The sequence below is a fragment of the Acanthopagrus latus genome, chromosome 11, assembly GCF_904848185.1.
Source record: "Acanthopagrus latus isolate v.2019 chromosome 11, fAcaLat1.1, whole genome shotgun sequence".
In the NCBI taxonomy this organism is placed as follows: Eukaryota; Metazoa; Chordata; class Actinopteri; order Spariformes; family Sparidae; genus Acanthopagrus; species Acanthopagrus latus.
This window is the reverse complement of record NC_051049.1, coordinates 25774474-25800365: the sequence shown is the minus strand read 5'-3', so window position 1 is coordinate 25800365 and position 25892 is coordinate 25774474. Positions and strand designations below refer to the sequence as shown.

At 43.1% G+C, this 25892-nt stretch overlaps 1 protein-coding gene and 1 long non-coding RNA gene across 6 annotated transcripts in view; both read left to right on the top strand.

Moving 5' to 3' along the window:
* LOC119029279 overlaps nt 1–25892 on the top strand; it is a 198680-nt gene that overhangs the window by 120366 nt on the left and 52422 nt on the right. For all 5 annotated transcript variants that reach the window (XR_005077949.1, XR_005077948.1, XR_005077947.1 and 2 more), the window contains one exon: nt 18343–18670. This is a non-coding gene — a long non-coding RNA (uncharacterized LOC119029279). The remainder of the gene's footprint in view (nt 1–18342; nt 18671–25892) is intronic.
* Nucleotides 22176–24904, top strand: sox2 (SRY-box transcription factor 2). The gene has a single exon (XM_037115997.1). It carries the CDS (start codon nt 22910–22912, stop codon nt 23876–23878), a length of 969 nt encoding a protein of 322 aa, XP_036971892.1. The 5' UTR covers nt 22176–22909; the 3' UTR covers nt 23879–24904.

The window sequence follows — 25892 nt, the reverse complement described above, 5'->3', positions numbered from 1 at the left end:
GTCAGAGAAACACTTATGATGGCCCCAAACTTCGCTTCTTACCTCCATCCCAACTCTCAGCATCCTCTCCTCCGTCCTTCAGTCCATTACCCTGCTCTCCCTCATTCACTTCATCCTCACCCACCCTCACCCTCTTCAGTCGTCTTTGTGTGGAAAACTTTCTCTCCTCCCGTCTCTCTCTTGATATTGATCCCCTCTCTGCCTCTCCATCCATCCATATCTCTCACCCCTCCTCTCTTTCTCTATTGATCCCTCTCTCCCTCCCCCCCTCTGTCTCTCTCTCTTTCTCTCTCTCTCCGTGCTTGCTGCTATCAGGCTCGGCCTTTGTCTTCTTATCGAGGTTTCAGGGTTTATTCTGGCTGCTGTTATTGACAGGCCTCTCGCTCCACGGCCAACTAATGCATCCTTAATCCCACCTTTGTTACTCTGGAATGTTCTCTTTCTCACACACGCGCTCACACACACACACACACACACACACACACACACACACACACACACACACACACACACACACACACCGCTGCATAAGTGTGTGTAAGGTAAAAAGGGTCCACGAGGATGTTGATCCCGGCTTTCTATTTGTTGGGAAAGCCATCTATCAATCAAAAAGGCCCTGCTGTCTGTGTGTTTTTGTATATGGATGTGTGTGTGCGGGGTCGTGCACGTGTGTGTTGAGTGACAGGCCGAATCATGGCTGAGGACGTTTGATAAGCTTGTATTGTCGGTCGTCAGGATCCCCCCCCCCCCCCCCCCCCACACACCTCCACCTCGATAAGAAATACATTCGACTAGAGCTGATAACAGTGTCAGGAGCAGCAAAGCCCCACTCTAGACACACACACACACACGCGGGCGCGCACACACACAACGCCACGGGAGAGGTGTCTTTCTTCAAACACCTTGGCTGTAAATGATACTCTCAACAAACAGCGACGACAACACTCAGGGAAAAAAAGATTCAGATATCGCTGGTGTGTGTGTGTGTGTGTGTGTCTGTGTCTGTGAGACAGACGGCGTGTTTGCAGGGAGGATGATGTGCGATATGGCTGGAGGATATGCTATAGGCTTATTGAATGAGGTCTTAGTGATAGCACCACTGTGTGCGTGCGTGTGTGTGTATGTTTGCGTGTGTGTTGTGAACAGCAGAGAAAGAATACAGTAATAGGCTTAGAGCGGCTGAGGCAGAGTGTCAGACTTAACAAACAACACACTGCTCTGAAAGACTGACTGACAGCTGTCTGTGTGTGTGTGTGTGTGTGTGTGTGCATACATGTGTGTACCTGTGATTCAGCGTGAAACAAGCTTTAAGTTGAACACATGTTCTCTACAATCAGGTCGCTCCAAACCTCATCACAGAGGTCAAACGTGTCGACCGGTGAAAAGCGTCGTAATGGCCTCGGAGACGTCGTCCCTGAGTGGAGAAATGTCATCGCCGTGAGTAAAAGTTTCATCACCGCGGAGTGAAACATCATCACCAAGTTTAGAAAAGGTCATCGCTGTGAGCAGAAGCATCGTCACCATGACACAAATGTCAGCGCCATGAGGGGAAAACGTCATCGGCACGGACCGAAATACAAATGCAGAGAAGACCCGATGAGAAACTTTTGCGAGAGACACTTTTTTGAGACATTTTTTAGTTTTAGTGATGGTAGTTATGTCTGGTTGGCTCCAGGTTATCAAAGGTGAGGATCCTTTGATGCCAAAATTAGCATGTATTTGAAGTTTTATTTAAATATGGGTAAACCTGCTAAAACAGGCGATGGACTCATTTCTGATTGCCAGCAGACCAGTTTGTGCTGGTAAACAGAGGGGAACGAGCACGGGGCCCAGTGTTTCTTTTCCAAACACAGCACTGACTGATGGACGTTCGATTGCTGCCTGAACACAAAACCAACCACAATGTGATCGGCCTTATACCAAGGTGCTAAAATAGGGACGAAAATTAGGGGGTGTTGTGTTTCCATCACTGCTAATCAGAGCTTTACCTGGGCCTCCTGCAGAGTCATGTGACTTGGGAATGACGAACGTATCCTTTCCCACTGAAGACAATAGAGAAAGGTGCACTGGGGTTACATCATAGTAAGCTGAATTATTTCAGGTGTTGCTGACTGTTGGTTGAACAAAACAACACAGTTCATCATGTGACCTTCAACTGTAATGTGATGTGTATTCCTCTGCTCTCTGATGTTTTATTGACCAAACTAACTAATAGTTATTACACCTAAATTATACATATATTAACCTCTATGTTTGTATTCTATACAATGAGACAACTGATTATCACATCTGACTACTAGATCTAATATTCAGCATTCTTCTGATGATCAAAATCAATGTTTTTTTTATGTTTGAAAAAAATTAGGTCATTTAAAAATTGCTATGTTGACTTTGCAATCTGAATCTGGAAAATAACTAGAAACTAAAGTCATCAAATAAATACAGTTGAGTATAAAGTATGATATATGCCTCCAAAATGTAATTAAGTGGAAATATAAAGTAGCAGAAACGTTCCTCAAATTTGTGAATTACACTGCTAGTAAAGTAAATATAATCACATTCCATCACTGTTTTTTAAGCTGATATAACAGCTGACCAAAGGATTTATTGTATAACCGTCCGTCTGCAGTGATTATATCTAACAATGATAATGAATCATCTTTTCTGTGACAGCTCAGTGAATCATTTGGCTTCATGAGCCAACTTCAAGAACATACTTGTAGGTTGATTCAGTAAATGTTCTACATCATCATCTACTACTGTAAATATACTGCGGTGTGGCTGTGTAAGTGTGACAGCTGACATCAGACTTTGAGTCTTCTCATATTAAAAATGGCATTTATTTAGTTGTTTTATCTCTGTAAACACGAACAGATCTTGAAGAAATACATTCCAAGGACAAGAGCCGTCATCACTGAATGTTCCCATGTTTTTTCCACATGTTTGTGACTGCTGAATAAACTGCTGCTAAAGCTAGAAATCTTTATCAAGGTTTCTTCAGTGAATCAATATTTGATTCAAATTTCCACACTGATGTAACAGAAAACTTAAACATCAGAACATACAGATTATCTAATAAAATTATGTTGTACTTGTGTTCATTTCAACCAGCTGAATTAAGAGTAAGAGAGCTGAAATTAATTAGAAACCAACCTAAATTATGATTTTATTTTTTATTTGCATCAAAACTTGGTAAAAGTTGAAGGTATACACGAAAAGAAAAGTAAGATATCACCTATAAAAACCAAGACGAGTTCAAAATGGGAGGTTGACGACGTCAATATGTTGGATATTCTCTTCAGAAAAAGAGAAAAAAAGCAACAGACATGGGGGGGATTTAAAAGAAAAAAAAGCAGGTTTGGCACAAACAACATTTGCACAAGCGGTCCATTACTGCGGCGAAGGAACAGTGACCTGTGAAGAGATTGCAGGAATGGGGCCGGAGCACGAAGGAGATAAAGGAGGAAAGAAAGAGAAAGCGAAAAAGATAAAGAAAGAGTGAAATTACCAGAGGGCAGGAGAAAAGAGGGGTATTGTGCATGTGCATTAACAGGGTGTATGATGAAGTTAGTTTTTTGTGTTGTGTGCAGTGACTAGGGGCTAAGGAGTCAGGAGGGGAGGGGGAGGACGGGGTGGAAATCAATGGCAAATTACACGCGCTCTGCTGGCCTATTGTACAGTATGGCTGCTATATCCTAAAGAAGGCACTTCCAAGATGGTGCAGCCAAATGGTGGATGGACTCCAAGATCATTTTTATTGATTTTGAGGGGCCGTCAATAGAGGATAGGGAGGGGAGGGGAAGGAGGGAGGGGAGGGGAAGGGGGGGGGGGGGGGGGGGGGCGAGGGTGAGTTTGGGATGTGTGTCACAGGACCGATACAATAGCCCGAGACCTCAGCTTTTTGTCCCTGTCCACACATTAACGACACACCCCGTCCCACTGCTTTTCATTTACATTAGTGCCTGGATGGGCGAGCGAAGGACGCGGCGAGAAAGAGAGAGTGAGGTTTTTTCATTAAAGGATCGGTCCGGCAGCAGATGCCAGCATTGTTTGGGTTCGGGAGCCCAGAAATACTTGGTATTAGCGCTGATGATGTGGACATCAGTGGAGTCATCGAGTATTCCACATCAGAGCTAATAGGTGTGAAGCTGTTATGAAGATTGGATTTTATGGTTGTCTGCGTGCGAGAACGAGAGAGCAGAGTGATTTTTAGGTACTGTGAAAGTACTGAAGCCCCAGAGAGCCTCTGAAAGTCTGAAACCCGCCAATTGTCCAGAGAAGAAAAAATCCAAACTCATCCAAAAAGCTATTTCGCTCTCGGTGGAGCCTCGTTATCCTGATCAGAGTTCTGATCACAGTTTGGCAAATGAGTCTCTCAGTGCGCACGACAGACTGACACACAAGGCACACACAGACACAGCTCGAACACAACACTGCCAACTTAGGAAACAATTAGAACGTGAAGATGTAACATCTACTGTCCTTTAATGTTTCATGGTCTGTATGTTCAGGACTGGTTTCACTGGTAAATGATCCAGCAACTGGCAGAATAATGAGCTTCTGCTTGTATGTGTGTGTGTGTGTGTGTGTGTGTGTGCGCGTCTTGATAAACCATGGCAGCGTGAGATTTTGATTCTATTAGACGGTGTGTGTATCACAGAGCGACATGGCAGCGCTAAAAGCAGCAGATGTTAACCGTAGGAGGCTAAAACATGACAGCTTGGAGCTCTTTAGTAGAAGGCAAACACACACACACACATGCACACGTGATGATAATCACTGGAATGCTCTTGTGAAATAACACAAGCAAACACGCCAGCCGTTCACAAGTGTGAACATATTCTGACAATATGTATCTGCTCGTGAATGTGCACACACACACACACACACACACACACACACACACACACACACACACACACACACACACACACACAAACAGCATAGACAGATGTTGCCATCTGTTGCATGTGCCACAAGCTGTGTTTCTGTCAGCAGTGGAAAAAAAATTCTATTCTGTTCTATTCTATTTGCTAAAACAGCAGCGAGACTGAAAAAAAAAAAAAATTAAGAAATGAATTAAAAATACTCTTTGAAAAGTAAAAGTCGTGTTGATGGGTGAGCCTGGAAACAGTATTCTACCCTACCTGCTTCCAGACAGCATCCAAGGAGCTGTGTGACGTACATTTGGTCTGTTGGCAGGAGCATCAACTGCACATGTGTGAACATGTGGTTTCTATATGCAGAAACCCAATACAGTGCTGCAGATGATGTGTTTCTGAAAGCTAACCTGGCAGTTAGCATCACCCTGGTTCCCTTGACATAAAGCCTGTGAGATTTTTGAATTGGATTTTGGATAATCACTAAAGATAAGCTCTGTTACAAACACAAGTTTATGATTCTTAAGTTTTGTTCTGCAAGGTAATATTCAGTTTTATGATATTTGAAACTGGCAGAAGCAAAAATGCAAAGTTAGGCTGTAGATGAACTACATCAGGGTCACGTGACTTCTACGCACCACCACTGAGCGTCCGGCCACACTGTACTGTCTCTTTACCTTTGATTCAATCAGTCTACAAGTTGTTAAATTATAGTTAGAGTAGTTTGGATCTAAAGTCAGTCTGTAGGGACAGAATAGAGGGTAGTTGAGCCTCTGTGTTCGCTGTGATGTCCTTGACTAGCTCTGTAGTCTCATGTGGCTGTTGTTAGCCACTGTCTGTTTTAAAGGTGCACTATGCAGATTTTTTTTTTTTTTTTTAATCAAGCGACAAAAATCTTCATTGATTGAGCTTAAAAAGGTTTTCTGACTAATTTCTGTTGCCTTTTGCATTTTCTGCGGCTGTGTCCATACCTTGAGTCTGAGCGTGTTGTGCACTTTGTTTCTTTAAACCTGCAGTTCCGCCTGATGTTTTTGTTGAAGTTCGTAAAAAAAAAAAAAAAAAAATAGCAGATCAAATCAAATTTTGCATTCATTGCCTTTGTTCCTACAGACATTTTGACTCGTCACAGTGAGCGCAGGTGACACTAATAACACTAACGCCGGCTCCGTTCTGCCCCAGTAAGCTGTGACAGTGTGACAGTGTGACAGTGAGTCAGCGTACATGACACCAGGGCCCTGAAACTGACAACGATAAATTGAATTCAGCTGTCATTATTTTTTATTATCACGGCTTTTTTGTGCTTTTTTTTTTTTTTTTACTAACTAGGTTCGAATGCAAAAAAGCACACAAACAGGCAGATGTAAAGAGGTCTGCAGCCTCTGTCTTCTTCATGATGACGTTGTGTTGACGGGATCAGTTATAAGGAGCCATTTGCTAACACAGTTTCCTTACACAGCCATGACATCACGCCTCTGAGTGAATATCCTTACTGGGTCTCTGAAATGCCGCAGTTTCTTTACCTTTCACACACGTGCATGCACACACACACTGGAAGCACACACACACACGTACACACACACCGAGTCGGGCAAACAGCCTTGATTTATTTTCTCGTGGACCTCAATGCATCTCTGCGTCCTTTATGAGCTGGTTGTGAAATTCAACACACGCTGTTTAAATAGGATGGAGACAAGTGTGTGTGTGTGTGTGCGTGTGTGTTCAGGGAGTGTTAAGTCACGACTTGCTCTGAGCCACAGAGTTTGAGGCCTTCCTGAAACACACACACACACACACACACACACACACACACACACACACACACACACACACACACACACACGTTATCAGTGAGGTGCTAGGTTTCTCAGCCTGAAGATAAACACTGAACATTTATGGCTGCTTCGCTTTACAGCTTGTTGACTCTGTGATTCTGACTGTTAGACATTCTGTAAGGTCCACTGGAGACACTACAGGATGAAATGACTGTGTGTGTGTGTGTGTGTGTGTGTGTGTGAGCACACGCAGCCGGGTGTTGCAACAAAGCAAATATTCCTTCTCAATCAGTAACTTTGTGTGTGCTGGAATTTCGTGATTTACAGAAGAGTATTGCGTCACTAACGGAACATTTTTTTAATAACCTGAAGAATCTCCCACCACTTTCTGAGGGAACTGAGGGAAAAATTTAAAAATCAATGGCGTTGAGAGGAATTTGCGGCATTGTTGCGTTACCTTTGACAGCCATTTTATTTTGTTGCAATATGTGTATTTTAGTGGACCTCAAAATATTCTGATTGAATAGTCAGCGAAGATTTTGTGAAGGAATTTTATTTGTTTTAACTTGTTTAATCGCTAAATAGACGATGTAAAGTTGGAAGGGGGCAGTCCTCAAATATTTACGGGTATTTAAAGAGTGTAAGTTTCTCAAGGTGATGCCCTGCAGGAAATATAACACCATGCTGTGTCAGTAAACAGACAGATGAGCTTCACAGGCTCCTGCTGTCTCCAGATTAGGTTCTAATTTTGTTTTTGTTTTGTGCAGTATTCTCCTGACCCAGATTACACACATGCATTGTGTTAGTGTCCTGCTACTCAGAAAGGTCAGTGGTGGTGAAAGTGACGTGTTCTCAGAGGACAAAGAACGCAGTGAATGGACGAAATAATCCCGATACTGCTCGAACCACCAGTCCTGAAACTTCTCTTTGTTGTAGCCTTTTGTGTTTGTGTTTGTGTATGTGTTGGCGTGTGTGTACACCACGCGTGTGTGTTTGTCGAAGCCAGGGGAATGTCCTGGTTCATTACCAAAGCACTGCCATTCCCTTGCTAACCATCCAAGTCCACCACAGAGGTCTGAACCTGCCACGATCATCTCTAGACCTGGATAAACATCAAAATCCTCTCCTCTCCTCAGTCCTGGCTAATCAGATGCCAGGCTCAGTCACTTTGTCAGAAGATGCGCCAACATACTCTCAGTGTGGACCTCTGCTATCTGTGTGTGTGTGTGTGTGTGTGTGTGTTTCTGCCAAGCTTAAATCTTCCTGCTTCTCCTGTTGCCTCCGTGCTTCATTACCCCAGTGACCACAGCTTATAATCTCCCTCACACACATACAAACCACTGAAACATGAACACGGATGTGTTTATGTTTTCCACTCAGAGAAACATCACTCCCGCTTGCTCTCACCATATTTTAGTTTTCCGTGGATCACGTCACATGCTCACATCCTCCTTGCTCTGATGGCTCGTCCTCAAATAAAAAAAACAAACAGATGACGAGCCGCAGTGTGGATAATACAGCGGCGGTTGTCAAGATGTCGCCGTCACAGAGACAAGACGCACTGGCAGCGCTCGTCTGCCACAAAACAAAATGCTCTGTGGACACGGGCCCCAGGTGGGCATTTATACATATTCTAACTCGTGAAAATAACCCTGTGTTGTGTTGATGTTGGACGTGTGGCCGCAGCTACCGATCAGAGGATGTTTTTGACTCTACTATGAATGATATATCGATGAGTTATCAGATGCCAAAACACAACTCAGTGATTTATCATACAGTCGTATGAGGCAGGATTTTACAACTCAGGAAGGTTATCACAGTGACTCTTAAGCAGAAAAAACATCATTTATGTCATAAAGCACTAATGGTCCATATGTAATGGTACAGGCAAGTTTCAGGGCACTGAGTCCTGGTTTTGGGATCAAGATCAGACTGAACTTTCGACAACAAATGAGGGTTTTACCTCAAAATCAAACTCATTTTTCATATTAACATTATTAATGAGGTAATAATACAAACTCAGACATTTTTATTTTTTCCATGAGTGAATAAAACAAACTGATCTCTTCTCTTTGTGCTGTTTGAATGCTGTTTGAAGCTAGAGATGTGGCAGGGTCCGCCACATATAAACATATGAAAAACAGTATGAAATTGTGTTGTCCTTTAAGGTCATTTAGTTTATTCAATTTATGACAACAGTTCATTTAGTGCAGGCAGAAAAACAGTCAGTGACGATCTTCTTCTTCTCTACGCAGAGCACCTTTAAATTGTGGTCAACGTCTCACATTTTTCTGAAATTCTGATGGACGCTGCTGCGATAAATAGCGACATCTTTGATTTCTCTTTTCCACTCAACGCGCCCACGACAGCTTCAAAAAAGCCATCCGAACACACCACACACAGCCTGTGAATGAGAAGATGTGTTTCATTCTGCGGTAATGAACTGTGTCTTACTTTAAAGCTCCTTAAGAGGAAATTTAAGGGCAGCACTTGAGTTCAAGTGGTTGGGTGTGTAACGGCGGGGGGATAAGAAGTTCACAAATAAATGTCACCAGCGAGCGTCCTCACATGTATAGTAAAACAAACATGTGTGGATGGATCTGTGTGTGTGCAGGCGTGTGTGAAGGTATCATCCCGGCTCGGTAGCAGCTAGCTAGCGGCTAAATGACTCTCCACACTTCATTAGCGGCGATGAGGTGAGCTGCTCATCTCCTCATTGTTAGCTAGCGCTAAGCTGCAGTAATCCCAAACAAAGAGCCGGGGCCTCGCAGCAGCCTGCGTGGATTAGACCGCTTTCTAGAAACATCCGAGAGAGATTCATTCTCATTCAAATTGGCCTGTAAACAAAACCAGCGGTGGCCGGGAGAGAGATGAGAGGGGAGAGAGATGAGTGTATGATGGAGTGTGTGTGAAACATCTTGTATGTACACATGTGTAATGTAGCTGCAGTTTGTGTGTGTGTGTGTGTGTGTGTGTGTGTGTATGCAGGCCCAAGTGTGCCAGAGAGTGGGTTTAACACTCGATACGAGTGTGGGTGTGTATGTGTGTGTGTGAGAGAGAGACAATTTTATACTCCAGTATATTTCAAATGAAGAAAAAACACATTTTCCTCCTAACTTCTGGTATCCAGTCATGCACATAATTTGTTTTATTTGTTCAGGTTTTAAGAGCTCTGTCAGACTTCTGGTTCCCGCCCCAACACAGTGGAGGTCAACGGAACATGTTTGGTGGTCTAAAGTCAGAAACGTGGTCCATGTAGTGCGTGAACGGAGAGGCAATGTAGACAGTTAAAACTAATGAGTTATGTAACTTTTTTTTTTTTTTTGCCTCAAGCTAACAGCTGCCAAATCATTGTGATGCTACAGTGTCTTGTAACAGGATGAATGTTGTCTCTGTCACAGTCTCTCTGCCCATCACTTGTTTCTGCACTGTGTAACTTCAGTAAGAGTGTAGGATCACAGTGTTACACACGTTTACTTCGATAGGCAATTTTACAACACATAACACTGTTTTGACGTGGTGAGTTTTGTTTGTGGTTAGCACCTGTGTGACGTCGGACAAATTGTGACAGACTGAGAGGCTGTGGACTAGCTCGCGATGTTGCTAACTTGAAACCTAAAATATTTCTGCAACACAGAAAAAAGACAACGTAATGTCAAAACTGCTACTTAACTGCTGCTACTTACACGTTCTGGTGATGATTTTAATTCATTTTTGGATGTTTTCAACTGGAATTCATACACACGGCCCCCTTCAAGTGAATCGTCACCTTTCTATCAAGGCTCTGTGTCAAAGTCCAATTATTCTGATCTGGGTCCTGACACATAAAAATAAATTAAAAGTGTTTTATTTCTATAGTTAAAAAAAAAAGCAAGTATTGTGAAGTAATGTCATCAATACCCATATTCAGTGTATCACCAGTTATGCCAGCAGATAGCTATGAGAATTAAGTGACAGATTTTGTGGATTTTTCATGTATTACTTTTCATTTGTCTGATTTTAAGGATGTTTTCTATCAATTTGTAATACTGATTTGGTATTTGTATCCCTTTTAATCGGTTGTTGCAGCTGTCGCCTAAAGGTTATTGTCATCCTCTGTTTTTTTTTTTCACAAACCGATCACTCTTGATAACCCGCTGCTGGCAGTTTTTATGGCGACTATTTATTCAGTAAGAAACAGTTCCTGTGGAAACTGTTTCTTACAGAACTTTTTCAATCAGTGAAAATAGTTTTCAGATATCTTTTTCTTAACAGAGATTCTTGTCAAAGCGGGGAAATTTGTGTCCTTCACTGGTTAACATCCAGTAACTGCCGTTGTGCTGTGGGGTTCAAGGCAGAATTATCAGACGTGGACGTCTCACAAACTTAAGTTTTTCTGCACAATGCAACATTTAAGCATTTACCCATAATTGCACAAACCTTGGGTAACTGTGTAACTTTAATGTTTATGTCTTAATCAGATATATCAGATTATCTTGTTCTCCTTCTCATGTAACGGATGGCTGTAAACCAGATGTGCATTTTTTCATTTGCTGCTCGTTTCAGTGTGTCACTGCTCGTAACAAGCTCTGAAGCACATTTTTAAAAGTCACCCAAATGACGAGTTGTCCTTTCAGCCCGTCTGCTAATCTGACTTAATCATTAAAAACCATCAATCAGCTCAGTGAAGGATCCTCATCTGCGGATGTGATGTTTCGATTAGATTTTTGCTTAATTGTGCACTGAAACGCCACCAAATGCTCAGACATATTAGCCATCCATCACATTTTCTGACGCTCATCAATTTTTCAAAGTAATCGGATATTAGGGGGTTTGATCATTATTAGTTGTCAATCAAATGAGGCAAGTCAGCTGTTATGTACATCATCATTTTAATATGATGTCAGTGATGATCGGGCTAACGTGTTTTCATCTAGATTTGGATCAATCAAATGATGATGGTGATTTTTATAATGTCAGTCACACAGCCCATCAAACAATCTGTCTTAGTAACCATCAGTCAACGATTGTGCTTTGGTTGTCATGAAGTTTCCCTTAAATGGTGCAAGTCAGCCCGTAATCAAGTATTTAAACATTATAAATCCGACACATAATCCTAAATCTCCTCTAGATAATCTAAATCTGTAGGAGAGACGCCCAGAAGATCCATCTAAGATACACTTCTTAAATACAAACTCCGCTGAATGTTTGGGATTCGTTCCGGAGTGATGTGAAATTGTTGTTTTGGTTTTGCATCTGAGCTGAAACACTACACAGATATCTTCCTGTTAGTTCACAGTGGTGTTTGTTTTCACAATGGAATGCACTATTGTATTTTCTTGATGAAATGTAACTGGGTATTGTACATCAGCACCTCCCCTGCCCACCTGGGGATGATTGCTTAATCACAGTAAAAGGAGGCTGATACCACTCTGCTGGAGCTCTGATGAAGGCTTGTTTGCCGAAACGCGTCAGACTAAAATAAATACAAATGTCCAAACTGCAGCGGGATTATCGAGGGATCTTTTGTGCTGTGGAGGTTTCAGACACCATGTTACTGTTTGGCTTAAGCTGTATGTAAGATTGGCTGTGATTTCTCTGCAGTTACCTCAGCTGTCTGCCAGCTTTTTACAGCCTATGTGGATTTCTGTACGTGTCCTTTTTTTTTTTTTTAGCAAACACAGTATAAGATGCTGGTTATCCCCTGAGAGAAATGAAAATGATGATAATAGTTAACTTATTGTAACTTCATAATTAAAGATTGATCTGCTATTTAAGTGTAGATGACTAACATACAGGCTCAAAATGACCAAACATACGATATAGTACTCTGCAGTCATGTTAGCAGCTCTGTGAGGCTAACATCAGCATGCTAAATGACAATCCATCCAGATACTCCTCAGATAATCCTCTGTCCCAAGTTGGGACAGAATATTGCCTAATCCTGCTTGTTAACAGGGTTGATGCCAATAAATAAATATCCAATCTATGTCACACCACATGAACAGCAACTGTGAAAACATCATAAATGTATATGCATTACATGTAATCATATGTTTCTTACCATTAGCCACTCATTTGCTTTCATCCGCCATACTTCTGCTCATGACGGCAAAGGTTGGCATGTCGTGTGCCAAAATTGTCGCCAACTTTCCCAAAGTTGTTGTTGCGACTTAAGGGAACGTTCACGTGAATTGTCCAAGGGTGGAACTCATTTTCCAATTATTCCAACACCATGTAAATGTGCTTCAATCACTGATGGAGGGTCTACTTACGTTTACTCAAGTACTGTACTTAAGTACAATCAAGAAGTACTTTCCATTTTCTGCTACTTTAAACTTCTACTCCACTACATTTTGGAGGCCACAACTGTGACTGTTACTCCATTCATGTAAAAACTAGTTTATTTGCAGGTTGCAAATGCATCAGAGACTAGGTAGAGGATTTTTTTTTTTAATTTGACCCGATGAAGGTAGCCAAAATGTGAGAGGATCAACAATGTCTGTTTTAAATTTTGTAAAATGTCAGTGGATCTCCAGAGTCAGTAGAATTCATCCTCCGGAGATCAGGAACGGTCATCCAGCAGTACTTGAGATACTTGCCATTGCTGACCCAGAGCCACGATGTGAGCACGGCTGTAATGTTCTAATTAAAGAGTCAATTTAATGCGGTCATCTGCTAATACGAACCCTGATTGAGGAGCCCGGTGGCTTGCAAGAGGCAGCCGACAGCAACTTTCATTGCCTATGTTGTTTAAACAGTTCATCTTGCATTCTTCATTAATGAGAGGCCGGCGAGGTGTGTTGTTCTGTAAATATCTGACAGCTGTGTGTGCACGTCTTTCTTCCTGCCCCGCTTCCTGAACAAACAGCGTCCGGACTGACCAAACCTCCTTCCCTCCTGGTGGTCAGCACTTTAGTATCTCTAAAGCGCTAATCCTCAACTTCACAGTGTCTGACCTGCACTTCCCACCGTCCGACCATGTCCGTGCAGATACATTTTAAAATGCTGTTTACATATGGAAATTTATGTCCACTCCAGCATTTTTAGGGCCCTTTTCTTTTGAAAAGTTGTCCGTCCACACGGAAACTTGGATAGCAAAAATCAAAGCATTACATCACCTGGTGGAGCGTGATGGTCACGAGACGCTTACCTTTAATTAAAACCCTCACTCTGTCACCTGCTACTCTACACGATGGTGTAAGCAAATGCAAAATTTTGTGGATCACATTAACATTTTTTTTTATTTTGCAATGTCGGACTATAAAAGATAATATAAGATAATAATAAAATAAAATATAATATAAAATAATATAAAGATAGTAGGAATTTGATTGAGGCTTATAAATGCAGGTGATGCTGCACAAAGGCAATCACTGTTTTGGAGCCCAAAGCAAAGTCTTCTATCAACTTAAATAAACAGCTGATAGTGAGCCGGAAAAAAAAAAAAAACATAAAGTCGGCCTTGTTAGTCTTTTATACTGTCATACATCCTGTCTAGATAAAACATGAGAGCATCTTTTGCAGATTTCTCCTTTTTGCAGCTCTGTTTCACTGACAAACTGCCAGTTTAATTTGGTGAGAGAAATAAAGATGTGTATTAAATACTTTTTTGGGAATTTTTTCACCATGGTTAAAAACAGCAAACACTCATGAACTAACACACCTTAGGTTTACACGCTAGATTTAAACAACACACAGATATGTTGTAACATTTAAAATGATGACATTTTGAAATCCTTTACCATTACGTGATATTACTGGGTGCACTGGAAAACTGAATGTTTTCTTAATGCCCCATATATAGATTCAAACTGTTTAATACACAGCATCTGGCAGTCAGCAGTTATTAATAGAGAGAATAATCACCAAAAGAATCCAAAGTGAAAATATATGAGCTCCACCTCAACTGACTACTACTGTTAGATTCTGCCTTTTTATTCCTGCATGAGTCATAATAATCTCACCACATAATCTACAGTAGTGTAACAGTCACAAGGTATGTTTTCCTGCACTAAGTACTTTTACTTTTAATATATAATCAAGGAGACTGATATCCGATAGTTGAGACCGATGTTCATTTGCAGTGTGTGTGAAAATAATTTTGTCAGAATTTGGAGCAACCAGCGATGGAATGAAACTAGGGAAATTTAACTCAAGTGATGTTCTTAAATGCAACTTTCTGGTACTTCACTTGAGTATCTCCTTCATCTGCCACTTTATACTTCCTCTCCGCTTCATTTATTGGATTACTAACTAGCTACTAGTTCCTTTGCAGATCAAGATTAGTCAGCGTTTATAGGCGATTCACTGTGTTACCAATCAGATTATGTTGGATGATGCATCAGAGCCGAAGAAGCACATGTTTAAATTCAGTTAAATAATCTGCAATCTGACTGACAAGTGGAAAAAACACAGTAACAGTATCAGCCACGATAATCGACCAGGCCGATAAATGGTCCATCCCTAGTTTTTGCAGTACGGTTTTACTGTAAAAGCATCTGAATACTTTTCTACACCATGGCAAGATTATTATACTGTGTGTATTAAATGTCTCCTCAGGGAGAAATCCTGATAAACCTTTTAGATGTTGGATCTCAGGTCAGGAGGGATGTGTGAGGAGCGGCGAGGGAACGGGGCCTGAAATGAAGACTTGACCTCGGTGTATTGACCATGCTTTAGGTAATGACGTGAACCTTAGCAGTGACCCAGCAAGAGCCTCGAAACATCTATTCCACAATGTCGCTATTTCTACTCAAGGGCGAAAGTAGCCATGTTAATGGACGGATATTTGTGTGTGTTGGTGCATGTGACATGATTGACAGGTGGTTGGCCACATCTCCTTCAATAGAGCCCCCCCCCCCCCTTCACTGATTACTGTGTCAGTGTGTCCGTATCACACACACACACGCGCACGCACACATGCGCACGCACCCACAATACGGTGCAGATACATAAAGGGAGAAAAGGCCTCTGTGGATCTCCCATCAGGCCGAGCTGCGAGAAAACACACAAAACAGATGCAGCAAATGTGTCCACTCTCAGGCACATGGAGATACTCACAGGGGTGTGTTTATGTGTGTGTGTGTGTGAATGTGTGTGTACGTGTCAATAGACAGATTCTATGTAAAATGCATTAGCATTCACTGATGATGATGATGATGATGGTCTTTCTAAAGGCTCTCATGGTGCCACTGCTCTCTCTCTCTCTCTCTCTGTCTCTCGCCCCCTCTGTGGATGGGTTTATAATTGAAAGTGCTCCCACTCTTTAACATGAGTGCTATGTATGTGATTTAGACTATATGGAACAGATTGATCAGATAAAGAGCCAAAGTCATATTTCTCTGCTGCTGAGCCTATTCACAGAGAGCACTGATCCCCCTCCTCTCTCTCTCTCTCTCTCTCTCTCTCTCTCTCTCTCTCTGCTTTTGTGTTGTCTCTGAGTCTCTAAATCTTCCTCTCGTGCTGGTTCTGCTGCTTTCCCTCTTCTCTTTCCCCCCCTCCAGCCTGTCCCACCTCACATTCCTCTCTGGTCTTTTCTGTGCAGTGTTTCTGAACTGCACGTCCAATGAAAATCCACCCATCAAACAACTCTGTGTGTTTGTATTATTCCCTGCAGATGGGTAAGATGGTCATGTATGTAAAACAGCAGACAGGAAACATAGAACATCCCGAGCTCTTCTTAGCAGAAGGATGAACTCAGAAGAACTAACACACTGTAGAAGTGGGTTGTAGACTGAAGATGCTGTTCAGTGATGTGATATGTTTTTTTTTGTTTTGTTTTGTTTGTTTTTTTTTCATTGCATTCATGGGAATTTAGCAAAATATGTGGTTATGTAATAAAGATTATTATTTGATTATTTCGTTGCTGTTTGCATTGTCAAGAAGCCAACTATTTACAAAATCACATGTTATCTTTATGATGGCATGGAGGTGAAGTGACTGGTTTCAAACCAATGTGGAGTGGTTTGTTCATCCTCTTTAGGGAGTTATGTTAGGTGTGTGTAAGCCAAGCAAGCCACTTCGTATGACAGGAAATAAATCACCCGCACACATACAAGAAGTTCGAGATGTTGACTTTGATTGAAACAATAATAACTGTCACTTTTTGCATAAAACGATTGTCATGTGACTCAGTAAAGGTCCTGCTTCTGCTCCCTTCCTCTGAGGCTGTAGTGAGGTGCGAGGCCTCGCCGCTGATCCGCTGTGTTGGTGCGTGTGATTGGTGTCAGGCGGAGGGATAATGGCTGCAGGAAGAAACCCACACTGTGTGTGTTTATCGGCGCGTGTGCTCCATGATCTATACCAGATGGAATAAGATTCTTCGCTCTCCTCTCCTCACCTCTCCTGTCCTCCATTATCCCTCCTTTATCCCCTTCTCTCTCCTCTCTGCCCTCCTCTCCTGCCCTCCTTTTCACTTCTCTCCCTGGTCCCGTGCCCCTGTCTCCCCCTCCCCTCCCTTTAACCTCACCCTCCAAAGCCCTGTGATAGACAGGGTGTCCTCACCTTGTAACGATCAGTGACATCCAATATGTTTGGCTTGGGATCATCCCCCCTGTGTGTCCATTGTGCTTTCTGTTAAACGCTTTATTGATTAGCCATGAGTTAATTACAAATTACATCAACCGTGGGCAGACTGAGGGTGTGTACATGGCTGCAGGATCCATCCTGGACTCCGCGCGCACACACCCACACACACACGCACCCACACACGCACACGCCTGCAGCCATGTCTCTCATCCTTTGCAGGTTACATTAGTCTACCTGATTTCCCTCCCCCCATTAACATCCATGCATTTATGACATTTCACAGCGCCTTATCAACGCTCCGAGGCCACGCAATATTTCCTGGCCGATTGTGGTGAAAAGGGGCGGAATTAGAAACAGGAGGACTCCGCACAACACACGGGGGTATGCGCCCTGAATACTTAATTCTATCAAGCGCAACTTGACTCACCCTGTGCAAAATTATGAGACTGTGCCAAATCCACAGCAGACCTTCGGAGGCTAATGTATTCTGGATTTAAGCTCCATTGTAAAATCCATAACACGCCTGCACCTGACCTGCTCTGCTGCAGCCCCCAAATCAACCTCCCGCCTCTGACTTCTGCACAAAGTTCATAATACTCTAATTGATAATAATAATAATAATAATAATAATAATAATAATAATAATAATAATCGTTGCAACCTGCAACAGCAAGCACTTTCTCCAGCCTTTTTTTCTCCTTTGCATGCCGTGTCAGTTTCTCTTTGACATTGCCGTGTACTTTGTGCAAAAAGGAAAAAAAAAAAAGGAGCGGAAAAAAAATCTTTATCAAATCCCCATTCTGAGGCTTTCAATAAGGCAGGCCATTACCTCACTGGCGCTTTTGTTCGGCCTATACAAGAGAGAACAAAATGGTTATTCAGGAGGACGCTTTAGATTTTTATTGTGGGCTCGCTATTCACAAAGAGCACCGTTATTGTATTAAAAAGAACCATCTGTGGCAGAAACAATGGCTTCAAATTATCTGTGAATACCCAGTGAACAAAATATAAAGCTTTTTCCTGCTCATTATGTGGGCTAAGCTAGGGGGTGGAAGATAGGAGAGGAGAGGCATAGACTTTGCTATAACTGACTTTTGTTGTTCTTGCTTGCATTCTTCTCCTTTTTAAATCGGCCCCCTTTTCACATTGTGTGTCGCCATAAACGGCTTTTCTTGTTGCAGGGCGCGCGGAAAGAAGACAGCGGAGCTCCAGACAGGCAGCGGGGCTCCGCGAGGGCTGCACGCCGAGCGAAGCGCGCCGGCTGCCGGATTGAAACCGCGGGGACTACCGGGCATGGAAGTGCGGGGGGGGCGGCGGTGGACCTGCGGAGGGAAGCCGGCTCGGCGCTTCACCGCCGCCGACGGGAGCTCCGTCCCGGACAAGTTGAGGCTTCCTCGCCGGGTGGGGGTGGAGAAGCGAGAGGAAGATACGGAGGAGGTTGCGAGAAAAATGGCATCTTGTTTAATTTCTGCCAATCAAGACGAGAGGAAGACAACTCCCAAACTGGCAGTAAGTTGGAGTGCGGTGGAGAGGAGAAGCCCCGTGTGTGTGTGTGTGTGTGTGTGTGTGTGTGTGCGTGTGTGTGTTGTGTGTGTGTGTGTGTGTCTGGGTGTGTAGCATGTTGGTGTGTGTGTGTGTGTTCGAGGCGGTGTGTATGTAAAACGCGCAGTGTTGTGGAATGACACCGCATGGCATCATGAGCCTGACTGACTGCCGGAGCTGCTGTTGGCCCGGTTCGGATCCAACGCGCCGAGATCACTTGTGCGGGCGGAACATACGCTCATCAAATATCACAGCAGCTCTCTCAGTGGAACTCAGTTAGATTTATTTATTTTCCCTCTATCAAAATTTTTATTCATTCATGTTAAATAACACGAGGGTCGAATTACAGATCAAGCGGGACGTGCAGGGCTGGTTTAACTTACAACGAACGAACTGTTCGAGTCTTTTATTTTATTTCATTTTATTTTATTTTATTTTATTTTATTTTATTTTATTTCATTTCATTTCATTTCATTTTATTTTTTCTCTACCGTACATCATCTTTCTAAATTAAACCCCATTTAACATTTTCATTATTTGTAGCCTGACGTGATGAAGGAGGGACATCCTGTCCATGTCCACGGCCTGTGGGAACTGTGCGCTTTATGCTTAAATGTGAATTATTTTAGTTTAACACGGCACCGAACCAAATCAATATGTTTCCACATTTCAACAAAACAGTGTTAAATAAATTACAGCAAAGTTTAAAGTTTCCTTATTAAAAGTTTTAAAAATAATATTCCTGCATTTATCTGAAAAAGTATTGGTATTTTTTTAAAATACATATAAATGTATTATTCATCATTCTTTCCAGGCAGTTGTTATTGATGCTTTCATAGTGCGCTCTGTGCTGTGTCTCAGCCTCTGGTACGGCCCCTAGTGGCAAGAAAAGACAAGTTTAGTTCCATTTCACCTGAAATCTGACCGTCTCTCCCTCTCTGCCACAAACTTGTCATGTTGTTTCCCTTTATCATAATCGGTATAGATACAGATTGTGTCATGTGCGTATATATGTATTTGGATTGAAGTGACGTGTACGCGTATTATCAGCTCACACACTGTATTTTGGTATAATATTTGTAAAGAGTTCAGTAACGACGGATCCTCCCTGCGCGGCTGTTGTTGGATTCATTTTATTTGATTTTTTTTTTCTGTCAGTGTTGTTTTTGTCGCTTGTGTTTGCGCTGGTCCCGCCGCACAGACAGTGTTGTTGATGTCGCAGCGTGCTTGCTTGCTGTATTTGCTGTATCCACCCCGGCCTGGTGTAGCAGGGGGCTTACAAGTGGTCCGAGGGAGCCGCCCCGCTAGTTTCTCCTGTGTTTTTTCTTTTTTTTCTTTTTTTTTTTTTTTGTCAAACAACGGCTTTTAATTCAGGATGATTGTGGATGCAGGGCCACTCCCGGCTGGATGGGGGCCTGCTTTCAGAGAGCTGCAGGGCCCCGCTGTTCCTTTATTATCATAAGCAGATTAGAGGTAGCGGGGAACACACTCAGATGCAGATAGCAGCCGAGCGGCCCATTTCAACCTTGCATTATAATGGACCGAGCTGCATGTGTCGCCTCTCGCAGCCTATTAAGCACAAGATGAATCTTATGTAAGGTTGCCCGGGCCGGCATAATGAGAGCACGGGGGGCTCCGCTCCTCCATTTATTATCAAATGACTAAAACAAAATAATAAGGCTTGATCTATTCACTTTCAATTATGATTTAATCTGGAGACACGCATTCAAATTAAATTATTTCAGGTGTGTGTACTTGATCTGTCTTTAATTATTGGGGCTGTCTGGCCTGCAGACGCGCAGGCACATGTGCGGCTGAGTATCTGGGATGCGTTTCTTTTCTTTTTCTACGTATACATATAAGATGTATTATTATTATTATTATTATTATTATTATTATTATTATTATTATTATTATTATTTATTATTATTATTATTATTCAATGCGTGTCCTGTATATTTAACTGAACTTCTACCAGCAGCCAGCCTCTCCTATTCCTCCACTCTGACCAGAACCTGTGTGTGCTGCAGGAGCGGCCTGTAGTCCCGCTGATGGCCAGTAGGCGGCGCTGGTGTCACGCAGCAGGACGCCCGGTCGCTTTTGGATGGAGATTGAGTGGAGGGAAGGAAAGTTAAAAAAAAAGAAAAAAAAAGAAGCAAAACAAGTGTTCCCCAACACTTCCAACCCTTCCGGAAAAGAAACTTTGATTCGTTTTGGACTCTTGTGCTGAACCCGTGCGAGTGATTTATTGAGCTTTAAACGCTGGTGGCGCCTGTGTCATCTCGGTCCGGTCCGGTCGGGTCCGATCCGATCCGATCCACGGCGCGGTGCGGCAGGTGGAAGGCCGCTTTCTCCCCCGCGCTAATTGGCTGACACGCTTGTTCGGGCTCCTATGAACCAGCCGTGCCTTTTGTGGCAAACACACTTTATCTTAAAATATTCCTCACCTTTATTTCTCCTCCCCTCCTCTTCCCCCCCCCCCCCCCCCCCCCCAATCTCTCCCCCCTCCCTCCCTCCCTCCCTCACTACAAAGCCCTAACAACAACAGCAGCACTGTGGCGGTGGAAGTGGAGTGGAGTTGGGTCTTTGTCCGGACAGATGTAGCGACAACATCCCAAACAAAACCCGCTTATTTGTGCTGAGATGAGCCCGTCTGCCTTCTGTGTGTGTTGGCATTCAACTTCACTAAACAAAAGGGCTGGGGGAAACATCTTGGATTACCTTTCCTCTTTTCAACGCTAAAAAACCAGCCGTGGTTCCCCCCCACCACCCCAACACACACACACACACACACACACACACACACACACACACACACACACACACACACACACACACACACACACTCTCTCTCTCTCTCTCTCTCTCTCTCTCTCTCTCTCTCTCTCTCTCTCTCTCTCTCTCTCTCTCACTCACACACACACACACACACACACACATACACACACACACACACACCAGTGCTATTCAACGCTTTGAGTTAAGTAACAAAGTTTATTTAAGTGTTGTTATGTTATTGGGGGCGTGCGTGGAAGTGGAATTAGTGACTTTTTGATTTAGTTGTGAATAGCAGCAGTGTCAGGGGCCTGGACAGATGATACTGACACCATTCATGTCATCATCTCATGGATTTATTCACACTTTTCATCGGGTTTTATTCTTATTTTATTAAATTGGCTACACATTTGAATAGTAATAATAATAATAAAATAATTCTAGTTTTTCGATAAATTATTTATTTATATATATATATATATATATATATATATATATATATATATATATATATATATATATATATATATATATATATAAATAGCCTATATTTTTTAGGAAACTTTTTTTTGACCTATTTTTCACTCTTCACTTCTGTAGCTCCAGCAAAGCTTTTTTGCAGCTTCCTCTCCTGCTTCTGTGCGGTGCCGGAAACATGTTGATGAGGTGCCGCTGTGAATGTATATTCCCAGAGAAATATCTCCATAAGCCTGGAAATAGTAAATATGTACTTTGTATTGGCTCATACATGCAGCCCGTGTGTGTGCGTTTGCATGTGTGTGTGTGTCGGGGCAGAGCAGACCCCGCCCCTTTATGCTAATTATTGCCTCCCATTGGTGTGTCAGGGGAGCAGGCCGGCTCTGATTGGCCAGGTCGAAGCCATTTATTCGCTGACAGCCCCGTCACATGAATGGTTGTCTATTAACTTGTTCAAAAACTATCTGGAGTTGTCAAGGCTCGGGCGGACAGAGGCGAAAAAGTGCAGTTTGTTGATGCTTTTTCGGAGAAGCGACGGGAGAAGTTTTGTGGACACAACATAGCGGGGACCTATTGGGAGAAGGCTCTTTGTCACACACACACACGCTCTCCCTGACACGCACACACTCTGACACACACTCGCTGAGAGGGAGAGGGAAGAGAGGGTGTGTGGAGACGCGGCTTTGGTGCTTGTTGTTTTTTTTTTCTTTTTTTTTTCTTTTTTTTTTCCTTCCTTGTGGTCCAGAGAAAAAGTTGCAGAGGAAAAATCGACAGGTAACTTCTGTGAGCAGCAGCAGCAGCAGCAGCAGCAGCAGCAGCAGCAGCCCTGCGCTCCTCACCGTCCTGCCTCTGGCTTGTGGAGTTTTGTCTCTGTGGTTGTTTTCTTTTTCTTTTTTTTTTTCTTCCTTCCTTCCTTCCCTCCGCTCGGGAGCTCCAACTAAAAAGCTGTTCCCGATGTATAACATGATGGAAACTGAACTGAAGCCCCCGGCTCCCCAGACCAACACGGGGGGCACGGGCAACACCAACTCGTCCGGCACCGGCGCCAATCAGAAAAACAGCCCAGAGCGGGTCAAGAGACCTATGAACGCGTTCATGGTGTGGTCCCGGGGCCAGAGGAGGAAGATGGCGCAAGAAAACCCCAAAATGCACAACTCGGAGATAAGCAAGAGACTGGGCGCGGAGTGGAAACTTCTGTCGGAGAGCGAGAAGAGACCTTTCATCGACGAAGCCAAGAGGCTGAGGGCCCTGCACATGAAGGAGCATCCGGATTACAAATACCGGCCCCGGCGGAAAACCAAGACCCTCATGAAGAAGGACAAGTACACCTTGCCTGGCGGGCTGCTGGCTCCGGGAGGAAACGGGATGGGAGCTGGGGTCGGTGTCGGAGTGGGGGCCGGGCTGGGCGGTGGAGTGAACCAGCGGATGGACAGCTATGCGGCGCACATGAACGGCTGGACCAACGGGGGCTACGGCATGATGCAGGACCAGCTGAGCTACCAGCACCCGGGGCTGAACGCGCACAACCCGAGCCAGATGCAGTCCATGCACCGCTACGACATGAGCGCCCTGCAGTACAACACCATGACCAGCTCCCAGAGCTACATGAACGGCTCCCCGACATACTCCATGTCCTACTCCCAGCAGACCACGCCGGGGATGACCGCGCTGGGCTCCATGGGGCCCTCCTCGGTGGTGAAGTCCGAGTCCAGCAGCTCCAGCCCGCCCGTCGTCACCTCGTCGTCCCACAGAGCCGCCCCGGGCTGCCAAAGCGGAGACCTGAGGGACATGATCAGCATGTACCTGCCCGGGGCGGAGGTCAGCGAGCAGAGCGCCCAGACCAGGCTACACATGTCCGGGCACTACCAGAGCGCCGTGCCCGGGACGACGATCAACGGCACGCTGCCGTTAACACACATGTAAGAGACACAGAGCAGAGAGCGAGAACGAGAGAGCGAGAGAAAGAGAGAGAAAGAGAGAGAGAGAGAGAAAAGAACTTTTATAAGAGAAACTGTGGACTATTAACGTTGGACTATTTTTGTACAGAAAAATTTCGGGGTGGGAAAAAGTTGTATAGAAGTCTCCAGGAAAAAAAAAGGAACACACGACTCTTTTTTTTTCTCCCCCCCTTTCTTTCATTTTATTCTAAGGAAGCTCTAGAGGAAACGGTAGGAGATCCCCCTCTTCACTGGCGGATGAAGTTTTTGGAAGACTAGAAAGTGGGAGTCGCAATCAAAAAAAAAAAAAAAGTTTTATTATTGCAATCACCTTTTGTACAGTATTTATCAAAGAAACATTACAATCAGATGAAATTGTTTGTTTAAACTGCAAGAGGTTGCATATTTTTTTTTCCTTTCTCTCTTTTTTTTTATATATAAATCAACGGCGGTTCTGCAGAAAAATATTAAAAAAGTGAAAACTGGCAGAACTGCGATTTATATGCGGGAGCGATCAGTTGTTGCTCCTCTATTACTGCAAACATTGGACAGAAAAAGGGACAGAAACGAAGCAGGTAACACTGTTTGTTTTGGTTTTTTTCATTTAAGGTCAATATTACTAAACATTTTCATTTCTTTAAAAAAAAAACACAAAAAAAAGATAAGACACTTTTTTTTCCTCACACACAGCTTAAAATATAGGTTGTTAATTTATATTTCCGTCTCCCACTTTTCATCTGTTAGAGGTATATGACGCTTGTGCTCTTTATTTTCTAATTGATTTGTACAATTTCTGTATATTTACTGTGATATTTTAAGTTTTTATTTCGGAAAAAAAAATTCATTCCCGTAGTTGTATTTTAAAAATTGTGGCCTGTACGCAGAAGCCAACCCACTCCATGTATATATATACCGGAACTAATACCATCCTTATAACAGTTACAATTTCAGCTGAGTATATTTTTTTTCAATATGCAGTTTGAAATGAATAAATTTTGGAAATTTGGATACTTGAAATGCTTTGAGTTTTGATTTTTTTGTTTCTCGCTCAGCACATGTTTGACTTGTCACTCTGTCCCTCTGCTCCTGTGAAGGATTACTGACTGTTGTTTTAACACTGACATCTCTAGCAATGCAAAATGCAACGACAGCTACAACAATAATAATAATGATAATGACATTAATGATGATGAACAGTTGCCTCTTTTAAACTCTCATCAAATAATTCAGCTTGTGCGTCGTTTGTTGTGTCCCCAGTGCCTGCGGATGGGCCCCGCCGAGCCAAAGTTTGTTGCCTGATTCCTCAAAAAAAAAAAAAAAAAAAAAAAGGGGGAATATTTTTCCACCCAGCGTCTCCAGGTAGAGACTGTCCTTTCTCCTCTTCTGCAGTCACTCCAAACGAAGAGAAAAAAAGAGAGAGAAACACTGCAGAGCGCATTGTGCTTGAGACTTATTTAGAATACAATTTCTTTAAAAAAGAATATCCACCACTGCATTTTATATATTATTGTGTAAACTTGCTGTTTTTTTAAGCCTGCTTCTGAATGGGACCGCAGCGCGCTGATGCTGCCGGTGTCTTGTTCACAAACAGGCACCAATCAGCTTTATTATTTCAGCTTCAGTGTGTGTGTGTGTGTGTGTGTGTGTGTGTGTGTGTGTGTGTGTGTGTGTGTGTGTGTGTGTGTGTGTGTGAGCTGACAGTGGGATGTTCAGTCGTTTGCTGGATTTAATTTTGTTATTTCTTTAAAGAGAGCCTGACTGTGACAGCGAGCCTGTCTGGATCTTTGTGGAGTATTCACAGCGACCTAATCTCCTGAGCTCGGGCCTCTTCTCTCGTGTTGTTGGTGTTTTTTTTGTTTTTTTTTAATCTAACAAGGTGTGTTACTTTTTGGACACTTTCTCTGCCCTTTTTTTTTTCCTCCCCTCCTCTTCGTGTCCGCCTCATGGAGCTGCTTTATCAGCCCGTGTGTTCAATTAGGTCTAAATTGAAGGTGAGCCCT